Here is a 23381-nt window from a genome sequence, read left to right on the forward strand (position 1 = left end):
AAATCCAAAGCCCGCAGATTCAACATCTAAAACACTCCTTCATTAAAGCCTGTTTTGGAACTTCAAAAATATGCTATATGTATTATCAAAAATTAAGAATAATGATATAAAAACGTTATAATATTTTGTAACAATTTTTATTTGAATTTAATATGTTTTCATGGAAACACATTGTGAGGTCTAAATTACACAAACCAAACAATAACTTTTTATACTAAACTCATTCATGCGCATGTTGGTCAAAGGTCCAAAGCAAAATGGAAATTCCATTTTAACTTCATGTAAGAGAAATTTGATAGTATAAGTACTATTGAATATTTTTCACGAGATTTGTGTACTATTTTTTGTAGATTTTATTTTTTTATGAACAAACTTATTGTTGGATTTTAATAAACAATTCATGAAATGTCGAAAATTATATTTTATGTGAGTAAAATTAGTTTGAAGCCAATATTTTTAGTTTTTGAAAAGATAAATGAGTCAAAAATTTGTTTTTACCAACTTTTATTATTTTGGTTAGGTTTTTTTCTAATAAAACTGTAAATTCGATTGTTGTTAAAGTTGTCTAGCGTTATTGGTTCGTGAAATATTTCGGGTGAACCAAAATGTTCACCTTTTTTTAAACTGCAATGGTAAAAAAAAACCACCCACTCAATTTCCTTGAGTACCCTTTCTGCATCTTTCTGCATTATTATCTTTGTAACAAAATTTATTTGAAATTTAGTCGATATCTCCACTGGTTCTTGAGCTATGGACGACAGTGTTTACGACGCTGTACCGGCTTATATCGAACAGCCGAGTCTTCTTATGTGCATTACTTTTCCAACGAGGTCCTATACAACGGGGCTCGAATCAACAGAATTGACAATTTCGTGATAAAACTCGTTCGAGGTCACATTGCAAGAGCTATGTCTTCGACCAACAATTTAATTTTCGGGGCGTTCTATCCGAACGACGAGTATTTTGAAAGTGCACGCTTGAGCGGCTTCATTCCAATAGAGGCATTCCTCTTTTTAGACAAATGCGGTCTGATACAGGATAGATTGGCAGTTCCGTTAATCTACCACGTCAGACGAAGAACCGTGGATAGGCGACTCCTGTACAATCGGGACGTCATGGCACAAGGCGGAGCAGAGCTCCTTCGGTTCAGTAGGGCTGTGTCCGAGCGGGACCGAACTGATAGGGTGAAGCAGGAGAACCAGTTTTGGTGGCTTCAATCGGCACTTGATAGTGGGTAGTCGGGATGGGGTTTTAAGCCTTGGCCGGCTTACATACTTGTTTTATAGTTTTAGGGTTTAGTTTTAAGTAGAATAGGCATGGTGGCACAAAAAAAATACAAACAAAAAAAACTAAAGAAATTAAAGAAATTAAAAAAAAACATGGAATATAAAAAACAAAAAAAAAAAAAACAAAAAAAATTAAAAAACGTACAAAAAAGACAATAAAATATAAAAACGAAAACGTTAGATTTGCTGCTGTGGTTGTTCTAGTTTTAAGTAGTTTATAGGTAGAATAGGTAGTTTAAGTTGGCTTTAAGTTTTATTTAAGGACCTAACTTTAAGTAGTTTGTAAGTAAAAATAAATAAAAAAAGGATTTTGATATTAGTTTTTTGTTCAAATTTTCTAATAAATACAAAAACAAATGAAATGAAATTTAAATGAAGTAAAATAGATCTTAGGACCGAAAGGCATTAGTTTTAAGTGTTATATTTTAACTTAGAGTGTCCGTATGGGACCATTAAGTTAGTTGTAAGTTATGGATAATTAGGCTAGTTTTATGAATTTTTGTCTAGCTTTAAGATAGGTTTAAGAATGAATTAATAAAAATGAATTATAAAAAAAAAGGTCTCGAACTTACGGACGTACGAACGTACGAACAGACTTCTTTTTAAAAATCTTTTATTTCGACTCTAGGGGCCTTGATACGTCGAGAAATGTCAATGTCAAAATATTCAATTCGACAAATCGGACCCATTACAATAATTTCCTGTGGGAAGATAATAAATGAAAATTATTTTCCGAAGAATAGCTTGTTGCTAAATTTTTTAAATAATGTATTATCAGCGCGAATTAGAAATACAAAATTCCTATTTTCTCACTTTTGCAAGTAACATTTCAAGGAGTTTTTTTTGCAGTTACAGACATATTATATTTGAGGCAAGATATGAGTATTCAATCAATAGATATGCTGCTGCCAGAAAAAATTGTTCTTTAAATTCAAACACAAACACAAATATTATTTTTATTTTTATATTAAGAAGCTTTTTATTTGTATGTGTTCTGGAATACAGTGTATTTTTTGTATTTAAATCTATTAAATCAATTCAATTTAGTAAATCAGTTTTTCTTTTTGTTGTGTTTCACAGTCATACCGAGTTGCACATTTAAACCTCAAAACTCAGGACATTTCAGATGGATTTGTCATTGAAAAATATTTGTTTGTCTTTAGTTACAATAGTAATATTAATTTGTTTTGAGAAAAACAAAATAAACCATATATAAACTGTTTCTTTTTTGCAACAATCTAGGTATTTGTATTCTTTGAATTTAAAAGTATATTTCATTATCTATTTTCGTTTTTAAAGGATTTGTTCAAGTTTATTTAGCAGTTTTTAAGGTACCCATTCATATTTAAGAGCAATAAATAATAATATTTATTTATGATTAAATTATTATTTTATATTTTTTCTTTATAACTACCTGTGTGTTCTTATATTTAGGTACCGCTTAGGTAGGGAAATATTCGTCAGTATGCTGTATATAATATATTATTTCAATTTGCTTGGATTCTACATTGGCTTTTGGTCCGTTCCTAAAAAATTAAATAAATTCAGGACTTTTTTTTCTATCTTATAACAAGTTTTTTTTTTTTATTTAATTTTATTATAATTGTCTTGCATTTTGCTAAGGATAGTTTTTTCTTATTAAAATAAAAAATAAAATATAAACTTTCAGAACAAAAGAAATAAATCACATCTATGTATATGTTTTTATATTTAATTTAATTTTTACACTTAAAAGAAATTTTTATCCACGTTTTATTTTATTTATTATTTGTGTTTGTTAAAAACTAATAATACTATACTAATGCCCTAATAATAATTATGTATAATATATGTACATTGAATATTGCAATTGTAAAATTTATCTTAAACGTTTAAAAAACATTTCGTTTCTTGTGATTAGATTAGGTTGTTTTACAATGTATATAATATAATTTATTCGTTTGTTTCATCTATTTTATTGGGTTTTAAATACTTTTTTTTTAATGTTTTATTAAAACGTGATTGTGCTCATCTTTTTTATATAAAGAATGTATATATTTAATTTCTTTAAGTCAATTTAATTTATATTCATTCAATTTGTTTTTATTCAACATTTAATGCTTAAATTTAATAAATTCCTTTTTTTGTATTGTATCTCTCTTCTATTCAAAGTATCCCACGCGTTATCATTACAAAAAAGACGATATTCAGTTATTCAATTTGTATTTTCATCGTTATAACATATAATTAGAAAAATTATTTAGTTTGGATTTTTCTTCTAACCAAAATCAATATCAATACTTATCTACTAGTGTGTGTGTGTTTCAATATTTAACTATAACTATTATTATTTTTATCGTTGCAATAGACATTATGATATGACTCGAGTGACTGTATAATATTTTTCTTAATACAATTTTTATCTTTTATATATTTTTTTTTGTTTTAAAACAAGCAACACAAAATAAGTTTTAGGTTTTATTTATATTAATTTCGAACAGAGTAGGTAATAATAAATTGTTTGCGGTTTATATTTCTATTTTGTTTTGTTAAATATTTTGGTTTTAGGTGAGGTTAAGGAAGTCAAGGGTTTTAATATGTAGTTATGTGTATACTAAGACAAGCGAAACCTTTTTTTTTATTTAAATATTCTTAATACTACATCAAGATAGTTTAGAAGGAAGGCTTATGATGTCCCAAATTTTCATATATCAACAAAAGTTTTATTAATTCTGCAGCCGTGAAGTATTTATTAAAAAAAAATAATTAATAAATATTTTAGATAGGTAATTGACAAATATATCGTTTTCTAGAAATTTGTTAGTTTGAACCAAAATTTGTCAAATTTTTCAAAGCATTCAGTAACTGCAAAATAAAATGAAGACATGAAAGTGAAGTGATATTTTCATTTATAGAATAGAACTACTCTTTTGTATGCTATTCAGATCAGGATCCAAACTTGGGCAGTCGATAATCGATGTCGCATGCCAACAGAAGCTTTTCCAACATCTACATTGAGGTCTTACACAAGAAAACATAAAAAGCAAAGAACTTAAAATAAACTTATCACTGTTGTCATTCGAAAGCCACGGGAAAATCAATCAATCAAAGAATCAAATGAATGGCGATGGAATAATGTTTAAATATCAATTACTAACAAGTAAATGATTTTTAAGGCCTACTAGAAAACAAAGTGCAATTTACTTTCGGTAAAAAAAATAATAAATGTCAGAAAATGAGTAATTTTATTTCGTCGGTATGTAGTAACAGAGTTTTTAATTAAATAGTCAAAGCAGCAGAGCCAAATTGAGGACGTGAGTGCTAAGTTCCGTTTTTGAACATTTTTAATAGAGTAAAAAACAGGGTTGGAATCGGCTAAGATGATTGTTGATAAATGACAATCAACATGATTGAATTTGATCGACATAAGGTGATAGTCAAATTGATACCTAAAAAACTATCACAAAAAAATGTGATAGTCGTTTTCAAAGAAATTTGTTTATTCCGAATAAAGCTACCAGACGCTAGCAGAAACGACTGGAAAATTTTCTAAGTTCACTTTGTTTCTTCTAAAAAACACATTCCTGTGAACGACAAAGCTTACGACATTCGAAAAAAGCAAGAAAAGTAAGAATTTTACTCAAAATCAGCCAATTTGAAATTTTTATTTAGATATTTTATAAGAATCAATTTAAAATTTCACCAATGCAACAACGAATTTTGGCAATTTGAATCTGAAATTGTTCAATCGAATTGAATTAAGTTGAATCATCGTACACAGACTGAATGAAAATAATAGTCAATTTGACTATCAAAAAATTGATAGTCGATTCCACCCCAGATTATTTTAAAACACAAGACATTGTATAATCCTTGAAAATACCGTTATAACTTGTCTACAAATCTTAGTCTACTATTGCATGTAAAAGAATAAATTAAAATCTTTTAAGATATGAAAAGCATTTGTAGATTTACGCAACAGAAGAAGACTAAGACAGTGGTTTCTTAAGTTAATTTAAAAAATGCAAGTCGTTATGATTTCCGCCACAATTTTTGCAACTGGATTTATAAATAAATAAATATAAATTGGGTGACGCAACAGTCCGTTTGAGAACTAGGGCCTAGTCAGGGATGGAAGGGACCTACAGTTTTAAGCCGAATCCGAATGGCAAATTTGAGAAAGCACTTTTCATGGCAAGAATTACTCTTGGAAAATTTGTCAATTCCTCGCAAGAGGCAGCACCTGTAAAAAAAAAACTTTAGATGGCATAGGCAGGGATCCAACCCACACACTAACCATCATGCCACGGGTGCTACAACTAGATTTAATGCTGCCAAATTAACGGGGAAAGATGAAATGACACTAAAAATAATTACCGGTTTTTATTTTAATTATTTAAAGGAAAAGTCAGACTTAAAGAAAATTTAACAATTACCAATAATATTTTGTATATAATAGATACCGCGATCCGAACATAAATTTTTACTTAATTTGCGTAGGTATTATTTTTTGAAGAATTTTTTTTTATTATAAAATGGATTGTTGAATTTGTATAAACAATTTACTGAACGTCGAAAACAATATTTTCTGTGAGATAAAACAAGTTTGAAGCCGATATTTTTAATTTTTTAAAAGATATTTGAGTCGAATATCAATGTTTATCAACTTTTAGTAATGCTTTTTTAGGTTTTTATTGTTTGTAAGCAAAACTGTGAATTCGATTTTTCTCAAAATTGTTGAAAAAAAAATATTTTTTATAAAATAAAATTAAATCGAAGCCTATATCTCAAATTTTTGAAAAGGTGTTTGAGTCGAAAATCAATTTTTACGAACTTTTACTTATGTTTTTTTACGTTTTATTTTTTGTAAAAAAAAACTGTCAGTTCGATTTTTCTCAAAATTCTGTAGAATTTTTGTCATAAGAAGCCAATATCTCAAATTTTTGAATAGATATTAGAGTCGAAATTCCAACATTGAGTTATGTTTTTTTTAGGGTTTTTATTATTTTTAAAAAACGTCGCCAACATACGGACGGACGTACACACGCACGCACGGACACCTTTCTAAAAATCTTTTATTTCGACTCTAGGGACCTTGAAACGTCGAGTAATGTCAAAATTTTCAATTCGACAAATCGTACCCATTACAATAACTTCAATTTAATATAATCTTTAGGGTTCTACAACCTACACATAACAAGTTTCTTGCAAATTAAGTTTTTTACTTTTTTTTTTAATAAAGTTAAAAATGGTGTTACGATGTTATTCACTTTTAAAAGTGTGTGTTTTAAATCCATGTTTCATCCATTGCATTGATGTCAACTGCCAGATTCAATTTTCGTAGGCCATTTCGCACTCACGACCTGTACGTAGTAAGGTTAGATGACTCCTAGTTATATGGTTATTTAAATATTATAAGAAAACGAACATTTGGACCTTAAACTTAAAAGCATTTGTAAGAAGACAAATTCCTGAAAACAGTACTCGCACACAGGAATGGTTGAGAGTTGTAAGTCACTAGGCCCTGGTTCACAACGGACTGTTGCGCCACCCCATTTGATTTGATTTGAAGAAGACAAATATTTTAACTATATTAATAAATAAACAATTAATCTGCATTTTTATTTTTTAGCTAATTATTGCATGATTGGATTCTAGGAATGCACCTAAAAATTATTTACGATTGATTAAGAGAAAGTGAGAGATATAAAGTTATTTGTGTGAGTGGATTTGGACTCATTATATTTGTTGTTTATGATTTTCGTTTTTTTTTTTATGTGAATTGATCTGATATTTGTCTGAATACATGATGTTAATTGTTTTATATACATACAGTATGTAATTTTTCAATTTACTTATAATTTGTTGGTATCGATCATTGAGTCATTTATTTTTAACAAAATTATGATTGTAAGGATTTTGTTGTTGTGTTATTTAATTTTTTTTATTGAGAGACAACACGAACAGCGGTTGTAAAAAGGCACAAGGGAAATTTTTTTGGGAAAGTTTTCTCTTTTTTTTGTTGTTTAGAATTGAGTTAAATATACATTTATTTAAGTATGTGTTTTTTAGTTTGAGTTTTAACTCGGTTTTCAAAATTTATTGAAATGCTGAGATATTTAAGTTATTTACAAATAATTACAGATTGTTCAAGGTATGAGTTTTTTTTAACATATTTTAGGTGTAAAGGTGTGTAGTTAACATGTTTGAAGATTGGCAGTGGTAAGCTTAAAAAGAAAAGTATCTAAGTAATGCAATTACTTTATTATTTTTAAACAATCGAATAAATAGTTAGGCTTTTGAATTTCGAGGTCATTATTTTATTCGCATACCAATGTACCTTCATTCTACTATTTAAATTTTCATACATTTATGCAAATAACAAGAATAGATGAAAATATACTTTGAATTTTTTTTCAATTTAATAGGAATTAAGAACATTTCAGTTAAAATTGAATTAAACCTTTCTGAGTATAGGTTAAAAATAACTTTGTATGTAATTTAATAATGATCAAGTAATTATATTTGTACAACTAGTACTAAAAATAATTAAATTTATAATTATACACTTTTTTTTAAACTACTGAATTGATGCAAATAATTTTCTATCAATAACCCAGCACTTCATTATAACACTTCTTTTTTTATATTTTTACTGTATCATTTTCATAAAAATGAATTGTATTTAATTTAATTGAAAGTACCTACCCATTACTAATGAATATTTTTGTATTGTATGTATATTTATACCGCGCTTTGTATGTGTTTTTAAAATAATTATCATTGTTACAATACTTTTTAATCATCATTCACATTTATGCTAAAATTCTATTTTAAGGTAATTTTTGAAAAGTATTTTCTCATAATATTTTTTACTTTTTTATTGTCAAATTATTTTTAAACAGGTTTCAGTACAGTACAGAGGAGAATATTAAGCTTAAACTTTTATGACATAATTACAGTGTTATTAAAAAGAAGAAAGAAACAAACAATTTAGTAATTATCCTATGCAAAAATAAAACATATAAAAAGTCTATGCAAAAGGTTGATTCAAAAATATTGACTAAATAATAAAAAATAAAAAAAAATACCGATGTTCTCTTTTTAAAAGTAATTGGATATTATCGATATTGGAGAGAATCTATATATATAAAAATCAATGCCACTTTTCGTTGTAGTGTTATAACTCAACAATGCCTTTACCGATTTGGCTAATTTTCTTCTTGAAGTATTCGTGGAAGTCTAGAAAAGGTTTGTATGTTAAGAAAATTAAAAAAAAAATCTTGAAAAGGTGTAAAATAAACATCTTTCTATACTCCCATATACAAACAATTTGTACTAATACTTAAAGAAATCCCGATTTTGTGATTACCTTGGAAATGTACAACGAAGCTGTAATAATAATTAAAGATATGTGTCTAATGATTGTAAATAAAGCATAAGCACAATTGTGTATGACCGCACCAAATCGTGAGATACATGATTTTTTTCATCGTGAATTGCAAGGTGAGCAGGAGTTCAATTCTAATCGAACAAAATGATATCTTTCGTTGTATCATTGATTTTAGCGACTATTCGATCGGACAGAAAATTGCATTGGCATTTGCATCTTCGAGAATTGCTGCTACATTATTAGAAGGTGGTCGGACCGCACACTCTATAAAAATTTCCATTGAATGTACGGGTGATTGAAATTGCTCTGGCTATTGCTGTCAAGAGACTTTTGTCAAACATTGCCTGTCATTCCTGGATAACTCCAACTGATGAAATAAACGCCTGTTTGAAGTCATCAGTTTTTTGGAGATAATGCACGCAAATTGATACTGAACATTAATATGCGTAATGATGCAACTGCCCATGAGTTATCAAAACAATTGTTAGAAATTGGTCATGTCAAAATACCAATCAACAGTACCAACGGATTGATCACTTTACCGAACAATTTTTGTACAAGTGCGTAATCTATAGATGAGTTGATTGAATGTTTTTTTCCGAATATTCTTCAGAATTACAGATATCATAATTGGTGTAGAGAACGCACCATTTAAGCACCGAAAAACAATTATAGCAATGCCATTTCAAATTCAAGCGAAACTGCCAGGTGTAGTCACTACATATAAATCAATTGACAGTGTTATGAATCAAGATGAGGCGATGAATTATCCAATTGAGTTTTCAAATTCATTGGAACCGGCTGGTATAGCACCGTATTGGTTGAATCTGAAAATTGGTCCTTTGATTATATTATTACTATTAAACATTAATCCACCAAAACTGTGTAATGGCACCAGATTTGCAGTGAAAAAGTTATTGCCAAATATGATTAAAGCTACAATCTTAACTGGTAGATCAAAAGGAGAAGTGTGTTTGATACCGAGGATCAATATGATTCCAACTGATATGCCATTTGAATTTAAGAGATTACAATATCCTGCGCGTTTATCATTTGCGATGTTCATAAATAAGGCCCAAGGGCAAACACTTCACGTTTGTGGTGTCAATTTGGAGGAATCATGTTTTTCACATGGCCAACCTTATGTTGCCTGTTCCAGAGTCCGTACCCCAAACTGTTTATTTATTCATGCTCAAAATGGAAAAACTAAAAATATTGTTTATCCAGCTGTTTTAGACTAACCCATATAGACCCACCCATTGTAAGAGTACCCAATTCTTTTTTATTATTTAGTTTTTACTCTTTTTTTATAGGGAGTTAAATAAATTTTATAAAATAATTTCTTTTAAGCAAATAAAATGTTAAAGTCGATGGTTTCAATAAATTATAGAAGTTGTGTATTTGCATCAAAACATTAAAAAAATTCTTCGAATTCACGTTATTATATTTTGTTCAAAAAATGAAACGAAAACAAATACGTACCTATAATTTGGATATGTAGGAACATTTTATTTTCACTTTAGTAAATTAGTTTGAAGAAAAATCAAAAAACAACTTTACCCACTATTGATAAAGTTTTTTGTTCTTTAAATCGTAAGTACAAACACAGAACCAAATCTTCTGAGAATCTCCTTCATTCAAAACGTTAAAAAAAAAATAAAACATTCATCTTAATTCTCCCTTCTGTTTTCAAGCATCTCTTTTTCCAGTAAACAAATGTCTTGTGCATTTCGGTTTTCGAAACATAATACTTCTTCCTCTTTGCTATCGTTAAATATATAAAATCTGTTTCGCATTAAATATTTCTTATAAAGGGTGTCTAAATTTAATATAAAAAAAGAATTTTTCAGATCAAAAACCAATTTGTAAAATTTGTTTTAATAAGAATTTAGATGATGGTTCAACCATTTTTTCTTCATCTTATTTTTTTTTTAATCTTTTAAATGCGTAGGTATCATGATTAAGATTCCTACTGGATAAATAAATCTTTGCATTTACCGTTACCTAATGATTTTTTTGTGAAAACATTAATATTTGATCAGATATTTGATTTCCAAAAAAAAGTTGTAAGATTTTATCTGATTACTACCAAATGATATTAAAAGTTAAAGTAAACCTTAAAGTTGAACACCCTTTATTATAAAAACATCAAGTAGAGGATTCAGAGCAAATTGCACAACGAACAAAATGAAATCCATATCCAAAGAATGAAAAATATGAAATTCAATTCATTTGAAAGGGACTTTTTATGAAAAGAATGGAAATACTTATCTAAAATTCTCTGAATTTGAAAAGAGAATTGCCATCAAAACCAAACCATACCAACTAACTCCTTTATGTACTCTCTTATTTTATCTACTCCTATTAGGTATTCTTTTTGTATATTTTTTAGTTTCAAATACTGACTAACTACTTAACTCCAACCTCGTATACCTTTTCTTGAAGCTGTGTTGCAATACCCCTTTTCCCAAAGTATAACTAGATAAAGGTATATACGAACTGAATTGTACATACATACATATGTATGTAAAACATCCTTGGTATGGTTTTGCATAATTCATTGTTATCCTGGTTGGGGGTATTTAAACTGAACTAATGCATTTTCTCTTTTTCCCCGGAAAGAAAAATATAATGTGAATAAAGCCACAAGTTTAAGTGGTGCTGGTTTGACCTAATGGTAAATGCTGATTCTGTTGGTTACTGGCCATTTTTTAAAAATCCCTTCCATGATATGGAATATTATGTATATGTAAGCATTTATTTTGTATGTTTTGTTTATTGGGCAGTTAAATGAGGATCTGATATTGGAGTTTTTTGTAAGTTTGGCTTCATCTATTTTGTAGTTGTCAAAATAAACTGAATGTATTTTCATTTACGGCAATGGATCGTTTAACTATTGAAAAATGAGTTAAAGTTATTGAAACTTACTAAAAAAGCGTTGATTTAAAAGTAGCTACTTTATGCGCAAGCAGTTTGTAGACTTGTGAAGACATTTAAAGAAAGTGGAAGCGGTACTGTGCATTATTGTAATGTACGCTCAGTCAAAAATACTGCTGCAGTAAGTGCTGCATTCACAATTTAAAATTATGACCTTGACGATCTGTGGTTCCAACGAAATGAGGTAAGAAGCAAGATTTGGTGACATCAATCGGTCACCAAGATCAAGTGCAAAAGACTTTGTTTACACGAATGATTCCCAAACATTAAAATTCAATGTTACTCAAGTTATGTCCAGCCCAAAATGTGCCGAAAAGTGGTTCAAAATTACCTCAAAACAATCGTTCTTTACAATTAACTGCAAAGTCCATACAAATGGATGACCCGGTGCAATATATAAGCTTCGGTGAAGTTATACTAACTTGGAAAACATATTTAAATTGGTACATAATATGTGGATATAAAAGAGATTTGCGGTAATAATATATTTTCACCTCGGAATTTGCCATTTAGAATTATGGCTTCGTTAACATTTTTCATTAATTTTTAAATTACTAATCGCGTGCCGTTGCACAACCATGGTGGGTTCAAATTACGAAACAAAATTACCGGAGATCCAACCTTCAGTTGTAAACTATGCGAGTGCAAATACTAAGTTGGATAATTTACAGATTCGGCGGTATCAAAAACTGTATCAATAGATTTGTATGACACTAAGTCTTCTGGTAACAAATGTTGTATTTTGAGATTTACATAATTCTGTGACATCCACATTTTTGTATGATTAAATTGGTCTTTGTGCCAGCCACTCATGATTTGTGAATCAATAATCTTGCAGAAATCAACCGTTAATTTTATCCATGTAGTTTCATCTGTAGTATTTTTTCCGTCGGCTATATCTACTCGTAACAGTTGTTTTGAGAATGTTTTTTTAGTGGATATATCTTGAAGCATTTGAACACACATATTTACTTTCAGTTGTACTTTTTCAACATTATGCCACGGTGGCGATGATTTTAAACACACGTTGATCTCATCAGCGTACGTTGAACGCGGAATAACGTGAAGTGTTTGTCTGAAATCACGTGAAAAGTGTAACAGAGTGCCGCAAATAGTCTGTCGTTGTTTTTAATATCTTTCAATGTCCTAGTGCATTCATCCCAGATGATAATTTTACACCGTTTCTAAATTTTGGCTATGGATCATTTTTTTTATATTGCACCCCACCTTGTGGCAGAAGATGCAATAGCTAATAGCTACCATTATTTGATCGTAGTTAAGAAAGAATTAGCGAAATAAGGAAAGTTTGCCAGTTCCACCTGGTGCATCGAAAAAAAATATTCACCTTGTCATGCTAAAACTGCGAGCATGATGTAGTCATGCCAAAACTGCGAGCATGATGTAGTCATAGATGGGGCCTTGCTCTTTATTCGTTAGTGGGGCATTGCAAGCGACAATCGCTGCCATTTCTACAATATTGTAGTTCACGATTCAATTAAATAACATGCACTTCGATTTGGAGAATGCATATGAGTGGTAAGTTGGCAATGATAATACGAAGATCATCAATAGCAATCAATGCTTTATTGTACATAGCGTCACTGAATAATATTGTAAGATCATTGCACGGTGTACAATGTTGATGCAATTAAACCATTATGAATATAATAAACACTTATGAATATAAAAAATAGATAAAAACCTATTCTATGTAAATGCAAAACTTCATTGAAATTTATTTAGCCGTTTCGGAGGAGTATGGCAACTAACACTACGATAGGAGAATTTTTTACATTAGATGTGTTCCTAAAATATATCCAAAGTGATATTTGTTGTCATTCTATTGTGTTTTAATTCGTTATCAAGTGGGTCAAATAGTTTGTTTTTATTTTGTCAAAGCCAAATATGATTCAATAAAAATAAAAATTGAACAACCTTTGCATCAATAACACATTTTTAAGAAAAAATTATAATATTTGAACAAAAATAAATTTTTATAAATATTGTTTTTTTTTGTATAAATAAATAATACAATAAATTTTAAATAATACAAAATACAACAATACGAACATTTAATGCAGTGTTTTTATGATTTTAATTTAATCATTAAATCTAGTTAATTTTTAAATTAAATACTATATTTGTTTTAAAATTAAATAAAAGAAAATGTTGTTTAAGATGTATATATATATATATATTTAGTAATATTTGCTTATAGAAAATATGTATAAAATTTGGTAAATGTATTTTTTATTTATTTCAGCAAGTGCATGATTTTTTTGTGTTTAAATACATATATAAATTCATTTAATTTTCCGCGTGTGGTTAAAGTTGGTGTGGGTTTTTAAATGTATTTATAATATCTACATAAAAACAAAAGTATTTTTTTTAATTGTTGGCCTTATGACCAATTGTTCCATCTAATTAAGGTTGACTTTTTTATAGCTATATGTATTTTTAGTTATTTTTTTTTATAATCTTCGATTTATACAAGTCTTATTGGTTTTGAATTATTATTTTTTACACCAAAACAATGCATTTATATGTATATACACTAGGTAATTTTTTCATGCGAAAATGTAGTTTATTTCTGTTTAAGATGAAAAAAAATTGATTTCTGATAGCAGATTAAAATTAATTTCTTGAACCGAACATGAAACATAAAAACTGCAGTCTATTAGATTAAGAATAGATTATCAACATAAAAACTTCCGTATTATAAATTTGTTAAATTAAAACGATTAACTACATTATGTATGTAATAAACAAAATGTTTTTTCCTATATTATTTACATCATAACACTGTGAGGTGTTAATTTCGTCTTATGCAATATGTAAAAAAAAATAATATTAGTATTTAATTTTTTAATTTTTGATAAACACGTTTTACTAGAGTAATATTTAATCTTAATTCTAAATTATCAATTCGATCCATCATTGTCAAGTGCGGTTTAGTTGTTTTTTTTTTCAGATTAGCGATGTACGACCAGACCATCTGTCGAACTAGTCATCCCTATCTTTGTCATCACCATCACCGTTATATTGTAATTGGTTTAATTTATTGAACAAAAATATATCTATGCACGTAAACCTATATATAATATATACTAGATACTTTCACGATGAGTTTATTTATTTTTGTTAAGACGTCTTCTTCTTTTCCGTTGATGATTTTCGTATCCATCAAAAAAGGGGGATACGTATGGAAATTATTCATTCACAGATGACAAAATTTTAGAACAATTGTATTTAAAAAAAAACAACAAACGGCTTCAAGCTGTAAAACCACGACTACGACGTTACGTGACGCGACAACGTTACCGCCGCCCACCCAAACGGGTAACACGAAGTTAGTGAATGAAGCCGTTAGGTAATTTTCAATAGAGCGTTGATGTCGGCTTATAGCCAAGATTTTTTCGTTGTAAAAAAAGATGAATTTCACGGAAATTAGGTCGATTCGATTCATTGCGCTGCCAGCATTCACACATAAGATCGTAGATTTCACGTGGGCAATTCATTGGCATTGGAAGAAGAACCTGCAAATTATAGAAGCAAAATAAAAAGCATTAAAATAAGTACAATTATTGGTATCAATGCAAATTTTGCTATTAATTAGGAATGGGGGCTTTGTGTTGGTTTGATTCAGGGCAGGGTTAAAAGTACATAGGCCAACATTGCCTAATAGACTGCGACGGCGGCCGGAGCGGCGGCGGCGCGGCGTCGAGCGCGATGCTGTGTTGAGAAATAAGACTCGCCAGAGGGGCCATTTTGTAATTTTGGATTTGTAAATTCTTCACAAATGAAGGAAAACCTTTTATTTGGCACAGGCTGGGATTGAACCCAAGATCTCTGGCATGAGAGTCCAACGCACTAACCATCTTTGTTAGTGCGTTGTTTCTTTTTAATATTTTCGTTGCCTTTAAATTTGTTCAAAAATAAAGTTAATTTATGTAAATAATGGAAATTCAAACCTTTTCAAGTGGTCATTGTAATGCTTTTATAATGTTAACCTTATAACATTTTAAATTAAAAAAAATAACGATTAAATAACCTTTCAGTTTTGTCTCAAATATTGTCCCCATGCTGACTGATTTGTACGATTTCAAGAAAAAGGGTTGCATTATAAACAATATTCCCTTTAAAAAAAAAGTTGCTTGTGTCTATTTTTCTATTTTTTAACCTATCCTCTAAGGACCGACCGTTCAAAACTGAATAATAATAATAATATGACATCATATTACCAAATCAAAATCAATAACCCTTGTAAGTATTGCCATCAACCCTTAAACAAAATTATATCCCTCAAGACCCATTTTTTTGTACATTTTTACAAAATAAATCATAATAAAAGTACATACGTAAACGTAAAGTTGCATTTCTATATGAACTTACCTTAAAACCAATATATAGAAGAAACAACACCCATATAGATAGAAAGATATTAAGGATATAGTACATTGATACATATTGACTTACATATTTTTTATCGTCCTGATATATGTGACCAATATTTTCAATAACTTTTTCATCAGTCATATTCTCGTAAGGCTGCTCCCGGGCAAAAGTTAGAATTTCCCAAAGGGTAACAGCAAATGACCATACATCAGACTTTGAAGTGAATTTTCCCTAAAAATGAAAAAAATTTAAATATACAAAAAAAATCAATTGAAAAACAAAGTTTTATAATAGATATGTAGATACTTTTCTCGATATTTTAAACCACTTGGGAAACTTAGGTTACAATTGTTTGGAAATAGAACATAAACAATAAAAATATTAAAAATATTTTGTCAAGAGAAAAGTGAAAATGAGAATAGTTTTGTAGTTTTTCTTAAAGGAAGTTATCCATCCTATACATTGGGCCCTTTCATACATATGAACATGCTAAGTATGTTTTTATGTATGCATGTATGTACAAGTAGGTAGAAAAACAATAAATATACAAAAAAGAAAATGAAATCTGTGGTGCAAGGGCAATATTATGTGTCTAGATTGGCAGATTGGGGTGACTTCCTGGTCACGTAAAAGCTTTCATAGTTGCGAAGCACCAACCCCGGATACGGACGGACTTACTGTTGACAACCAACGCAAACGAATAAAGGACAACGAACTTCGGATATGCACGTGGAATGTTAGGTCCCTTAACAGACTACGTGCGGCCGAAGAATTAGCGGAGGCCCTAGACCGATATAAAGCAGATATCACCGCCATCCAGGAAATAAGATGGGATGGGCCGGGCAAAAAGAGAATGAAAAACTGCGGTATTTACTATGGTGACTGCTACCACGAAAACCAACAGCGCTTATTTGGATGCGGCTTCGTCATTGGAGCCAGACTTAGGCAAGAAGTCTTGAGCTATAGGTGCATCAATGAGCGCCTCATGACCATACGCATCAAGGCTAAATTCGGCAACATATCCGCGCACGCCCCCACAGAAGAGAAAGACGACAACACCAAAGATATGTTCTTCGAGCTCCTAGACAAAACATATGAGCAGTGCCCTAGCTATGATATTAAAATAGTCCTGGGCGATTTTAATGCCAAGCTAGGAAGGGAAGACATCTTTGGTGGAATAATCGAGAAGAACATCGTGCACGACAACACTTCCGACAACAGATTCAGGCTCATAGATTTTGCTGCGGGGCGAAACGTCATGGTAGCCAGTACGCGTTTTCCACACCTCAACATCCACAAAGGAACTTGGACTTCTCCAGATCAATCTACCGTCAACCAGATTGACCATATTGCGATCGACGCCAGACACGCTTCCAGCATTATGGATGTACGAACTTTCCGAGGAGCTAACATCGACTCAGAACACTACCTCGTTGTAGCCAAGGTAGCACTTCGGATTTCCAGACCCAAGGCAAAACAGGGAGGTGCTGGGAGAAGGTACAACGTCGAACGGCTACAATCGCCAGAGATCGCCAAATCCTTTTCCGATCGAGTTACAAGTAACCTCTCTCGAAGTTCTCTACTGCCAACACAATGTATCGAAAACCAGTGGCAACATTGCCAAGATGCAATCAGAGAAGCCGCTTTTGATGTGCTGGGTTTCAAACAGCCACCAACAAGGAACCCCTGGTTTGATAAGAAATGTCGGCAGGCAAATGCAGCCAAACAACAGGCACGCAAAGCGGCGCTGCATAAAAGGACGAGAGCTGCTCGTGAGCTCTATGAGCAGAAGAGGCGAGAGGAACGCCGACTTCTCAGAAGGAAAAAGAGAGGGCATGAAAAGCATGCGGTCGAAGATGTTGAGAGGTATAAAAGCAGGAATGAGGTTCGAAAGTTTTATGAACAGGTAAAACGAAATTCACAGGTACATAAACCTAGAACCGAAGGCTGCAAAGACGAAAGTGGAAACATCATAGTGGAACCGCAGTCAATGCTGAGGATATGGAAGGACCACTTCTGCAGACTGTATAACGGCGACGAAGAACTGAATTCCACTGTTAGGCAGGATGATCCATTCAATATAGACGACGAAAGCCAACAATCCCGTCCTCCCGACTTAGACGAAGTAAAGATTGCCATATCCAAGTTGAAATCTAAGCCGCTGGAGTAGATGGCTTGAATGCCGAGCTCTTTAAAGCAGCTGGAGATAAGTTGGTTAGGAGTATCAACCATCTTATCTGTAAGATATGGTCGGAAGAAAACATGCCCGATGAATGGAACCTCAGTATTGTTTGCCCGATCCTGAAAAAAGAAGACCCTCTAAACTGCACCAACTATAGAGGAATCAGTCTACTTAACATCGCCTATAAAATCTTCTTTGCCGTAATATGTGAACGTCAACCTGATAGGTCCTTATCAGTGTGGTTTTAGACCAGGAAAGTCCACAGTCGATCAAATATTCACATTACGGCAGATCCTGGAAAAAACCCAAGAACACCAAATCGACATCCACCATCTTTTCATCGAATTCAAGGCCGCATATGACAGCATCTACAGGGACGAGCTGTATAGAGCCATGTCTAGTTTTGGCATCCCTGCCAAACTCGTCCGTTTGTGCAGGATGACTATGGAGAATTTACGCTGCTCCATAAAGGTTGGAAACAACTTAACAGAACCTTTCGATGTCAAAAAAGGTTTAAGACAAGGTGATGCGCTGTCATGTGATTTTTTTAACATCGTGCTTGAAAGAATAGTGCAGAGCTCACACGTCAACACTAGAGGCACTATCTTTTAAAAGTCTGTCCAATTACTTGCATATGCTGATGACATTGACATAATCGGAAGAACTCAGGGTGATGTCAATGGAGCTTTTGTGAGTATTGAGGCAGAGGCAGCAAAAATGGGTTTAACGGTTAATGAGGGCAAAACAGAGTACATGCTGTCGTCAAGAAAGGACATACAACACCGACGTGTTTGTCAAAATGTCACAATCGACAGACGTAACTTTGAGGTAGTCAAGGACTTCGTCTACCTAGGCTTCGCTGTAAACGCAGAAAACAACACCAGCGCTGAGATCAAAAGCAGAATAACTCTTGCTAACCGCTGTTTCTTTGGACTAAGAATGCAATCGAGTGGTAAAGTCCTCTCTCGAGGGACCAAAGTGTTGCTATATAAGACCCTTATCATCTCCGTCCTACTATACGGTGCAGAAGCATGGACCATGACAAAAGCAGATGAAAGCACCTTGGGTCGCTTCGAAAGAAAAGTTCTTCGTGTGATCTACGGTCCCGTATGCATCGAAGGGGAGTGAAGGAGAAGATGGAACGACGAACTGTACGGGCTGTACAGCGCCGTAGACTTAGCCAGAAGGGTAAAGTTCCAACGACTAAGATGGCTGGGTCACGTAGAGCGCATGGAAACCAATGCTCCGGCCCGGAAAGTCTTCGAATCCGCACCCACAGGACACCGCAGTAGAGGAAGACCGCGGATCAGGTGGCGCACACAAGTGGAAGGTGACCTCACCCAACTTGGAGCGCGAAACTGGAGACATCTAGCTAAGGACCGAGCTAGATGGAGAAGTTTGTTGGGTGAGGCCCTAGTTCACACAGGACTGTAGCGCCACCATAAGTAAGTAAGTAAGTAAGATTGGCAGTCGATATATGAATGAGTATAATTACAGTAAATAATAATAGAGATGTGTTAAAAATATTTATTGAATTAATTTTGAAATATCGAATTTGATTGATATTTCCTTATGAATATAGCGATAATTTAGATGCTAAAACATTTCGTGGTTTCATGTTAGTATGACGCATCTTGATCTTAGTTATAATATGATGTGCAGTATATAAACTACATGTCTACCAGTTACGATAACGGATTTCTTAGCAATGTATCAATGTGGTAAACTCTACTCAAATTACTGTTTCTACGGTAATAATTTCCATTAACTAAATATTATAAACCATTAATATAATGAAGTTGGGTCAATCGAAAAATGCCATTGGAAAACGGATGAACATATATGCTTTAATAAAATATTCACTTAATAATTACAAATGGACTCATTACATTACAACCTGAAATATATTGTATGTAAAGGCTGTCCCAAAATTAACGCAAGATTTGAATTTGCCGCCATTTGTGCAGTGAAGTGTTGGCAACCCTGAAAAAAAGCAATTTGACAGCTAACAGTATAGGGTTATTAAAAATGGAGCGTTACACGATAGAACAACGTGTCTTCATTATTAAAGAATATTTCAAAAATAGTGAAAGCTTGGCGGCTGCAGTTCGAAAATTTCGTACAAAATATGGTCGGAATAGTGTTTTAACTTCGTCAACTGTGAAGAGATTAATTGAAAAATTCATGGAGACTGGATCCGTTGGAGACGCCAAGCACACTGGTCGTCCAAAAACAAGCCGTTCAAATGTGAATGTCGAAGCAGTGCGTGAGAGTGTTGCTGACAATTCAGGAACCTCAATTCGACGTCGTGGACAAGAATTGCAAATTTCCAGAACCTCTCTACAGCGTATACTCACCAAAGATCTGTGTCTTCATGCTTACAAAATTCAATTAACACAACAATTGAAGCCTAATGACCATGGACAGAGAAGAGAGTTCGTTGAATGGATTATTGAACATCAACAAATGGACCCTGATTTTTCGAGCAAAATCATCCTAAGTGATGAAGCACATTTTCACCTTGATGGCTTTGTCAATCGCCAAAATTACCGCATTTGGGGTTCGGAGAACCCACATGTGATTGTCGAAAAACAAATGCATCCACAACGCGTGACTGTATGGTGTGGATTTTGGGCTGGAGGCATAATTGGGCCATATTTTTTTGAAAATGATGCTAGTCAAGCAGTGACTGTTACTGGTTCTCTGTCTCGCGACATGATTACACATAGTTCTTTCTGCCAAAATTGGATGATATTGATGTGTCCAATATATGTGAGTCAATAAAAATATAACTATCATAAAGACTAAAAACGGCGTTTTCTATTAAATTCAAATCTTGCGTTAATTTTGGGACACCCTTTACATATGTGTCTTTACGTACTTTTCCGCTTAGCAGCTTCATTCCGCCTTTTCTTTTGTTGAACATAAAACGCCAATAACAAATGTGATGAATTACTTTCTTAAGAATTCAATAAAATAAGTACGTATACGCCCCGATTTACTTCTGCATAGTTGTTTACTTAAAGCTAAAGTCCAAACATGTTTGAAATGTGGCACATTTAAACGGAAATTCGGGCTTAAATAAACCTTATGACTTTAAATATGATGAGTTTAAATATTAAATCGACTTGTACGATAATATTATTTAAATTGTAAAATTCGAACTACAATAATAATGCAATATACTGCTACTTTATTATAGAAACTGCACTCATATCATGGAAATATTTTTAAATTGTAATTTTATTTAAATTTTTAAACATTGCTTTAGAACATAAAGTATGAAGAATACACTTACAAAATTACTAAGAGCATTTGATTTTAATGGGGCATAGAAACCTTAGCCTTCTACTGTAAAGAACGATAACCGAAGAGTAAGGAAATGGGAATAAGTGTGTGTATGGTAATAGTTTGCTTCCAGCTCATATAACATACGGCGTTGTCGACATTACCGTCGTCGTCCTTATCCTTGTTCTTGTATAGGAGAAAGAAGAGCCTTTTCTCTTTATAAAAAAGAGTCAAAGTCTCTAAATCCCAGTATAGATTTACAAAACGAATTTAATGAAAAATAATACCACCAGGAGTTTTGGAGTTCTGGTGTGTTCTTTTCGGGTGGTCGCTATGTATTTTTCCGTTCTTCCTTTATACGCTTGACGTGTGCCCACCACTACCAACGACGCAGTGTAGTGTAACCTAGGACCTGCGATCCGTGGCATAACAACCATGCATATAGACTCATGAGGAATACCCTCGAGTGTTTTTCATTATGATTATTCCTTCTTTTCGTTTGACAATGTGTATCCCGCTCTTTATGTGCTAGATAAAGTATCTATTTCTTTAAACATTCGAAAAGAGCTCCTTGGTAGGGACTTGTAAAAATGATGGTAGCTCTTAGCGGCTGCACATCATTGATGATGATGATGGTAAAGTGAGGATACCTACATACATGTACTATGTATTTATATTAGGAATAAAACCAATTTAAATTTGGAGCGAAAATAAACTCAAGAATTCCAAGTCAAGATACATATGTAAATGTACTACACACATTCAAGGTAAATTAAATTGTCTTCAAAAGATGGTTTGGTTCGTTGATATAATGATACTAGATCTATTTTTTTGTTAGGTTTTGATAAGCCAAAGTTTGAGTTACAGTACATTTTTTAAGATGTAAACAATACTTTTGAAAGTATCTACATAACTGCGATGTGGTTTGAACTAAATTGAATACTGATTTAAAGTAAAACTTCAATAACTTCAAAAAAGTAGGTGTTTTCGAAGAACTTGACTACATGCAAAACTATTTTTTGTCGATTCAACTAATTTTTAAGAAAGCAGTAGTCTAAGATTCGTCACAGCTTTAAATAGAATTATTAGCACATCCTTACAATTCTTTAAACGTCTGTGTCATATAGTGATATGTAGTATGATACTAAAAAATAAATCGCCAATTTTGTGAAGCTAACTTTGATGGCCAAGTGTCACGTGCTTCTACCTTCATTCATAATCCTTAAAAGTGATTTGTTTAATAGTTTTTTTTTAAGTATTGTATTTCATTATTATTTGTGTCGGATAGAGCTTTAACGTACCATTGTGTGATTTATGAAAACTTATAATACTTACCAATAAAACACTCTCCCACGACATCCATCTGATTGGCATTGGCTGTGATTGTCTTCCAGTACCTTCAAGTTGGCAATAGTCGGCAACATATGCCGATCGATTTATCACAGTTCCAATGGAGCACACTTTGACTTCCAGCTCTGGTCCGATTATGCAACTCCTGCAATTACAATAAAAAGGGAACAAAAACAATGCGTTACTTTTACAATAAATCAGTATTATACGTTTGCACAGGTTAAGTATAGAGGGGTTTGAAAAGGATACTTAAATGCAATATGCGTGGTGCGCTATACACGTATGCAGCACCACTCAGTTAATGCTAGGACTTCTTTGTTGCACGTCCATCCACATGTCGTTCCAAAAGAAGCCCTAGGCATTTGCTGTAGAAATTACTATTCGATAGTTGCTGTTACTTTTGTGGGAATTATATTCGGTATTCGTACCAACATAGAAACAATTGTACAGTGCGTAAGCAAACAGTTAAGTCCCTGTTTTTTTTTTTTTAATTAATGGTTACTTTGTGCGAAAATGTGTTATATATGATTGGATGGGCCCTGCCATCATCTTACTGTTTAGGATATGTCGA

At 32.0% G+C, this 23381-nt stretch overlaps 2 protein-coding genes across 5 annotated transcripts in view; both read right to left on the reverse strand.

The window, feature by feature from the left end:
- Positions 1 to 23381, reverse strand: part of LOC129953996 (lysosomal alpha-mannosidase-like) — a 424309-nt gene that overhangs the window by 255772 nt on the left and 145156 nt on the right. The gene's annotated exons all lie outside the window — the stretch shown is intronic.
- The window catches only part of LOC129953995 (discoidin domain-containing receptor 2-like), a 226297-nt gene continuing 216597 nt past the window's right edge, over positions 13682 to 23381 (reverse strand). For all 4 annotated transcript variants that reach the window (XM_056067575.1, XM_056067574.1, XM_056067576.1 and 1 more), the window contains 3 exons: positions 22796 to 22955; positions 16072 to 16221; positions 13682 to 15131 (listed from right to left, as the gene is read on the reverse strand). In XM_056067575.1, the coding sequence (XP_055923550.1) occupies positions 14973 to 15131; positions 16072 to 16221; positions 22796 to 22955 (469 nt within the window). In that variant the 3' untranslated portion in view covers positions 13682 to 14972. The remainder of the gene's footprint in view (positions 15132 to 16071; positions 16222 to 22795; positions 22956 to 23381) is intronic.

This window comes from Eupeodes corollae, chromosome 1, assembly GCF_945859685.1.
Source record: "Eupeodes corollae chromosome 1, idEupCoro1.1, whole genome shotgun sequence".
NCBI lineage: Eukaryota > Metazoa > Arthropoda > Insecta > Diptera > Syrphidae > Eupeodes > Eupeodes corollae.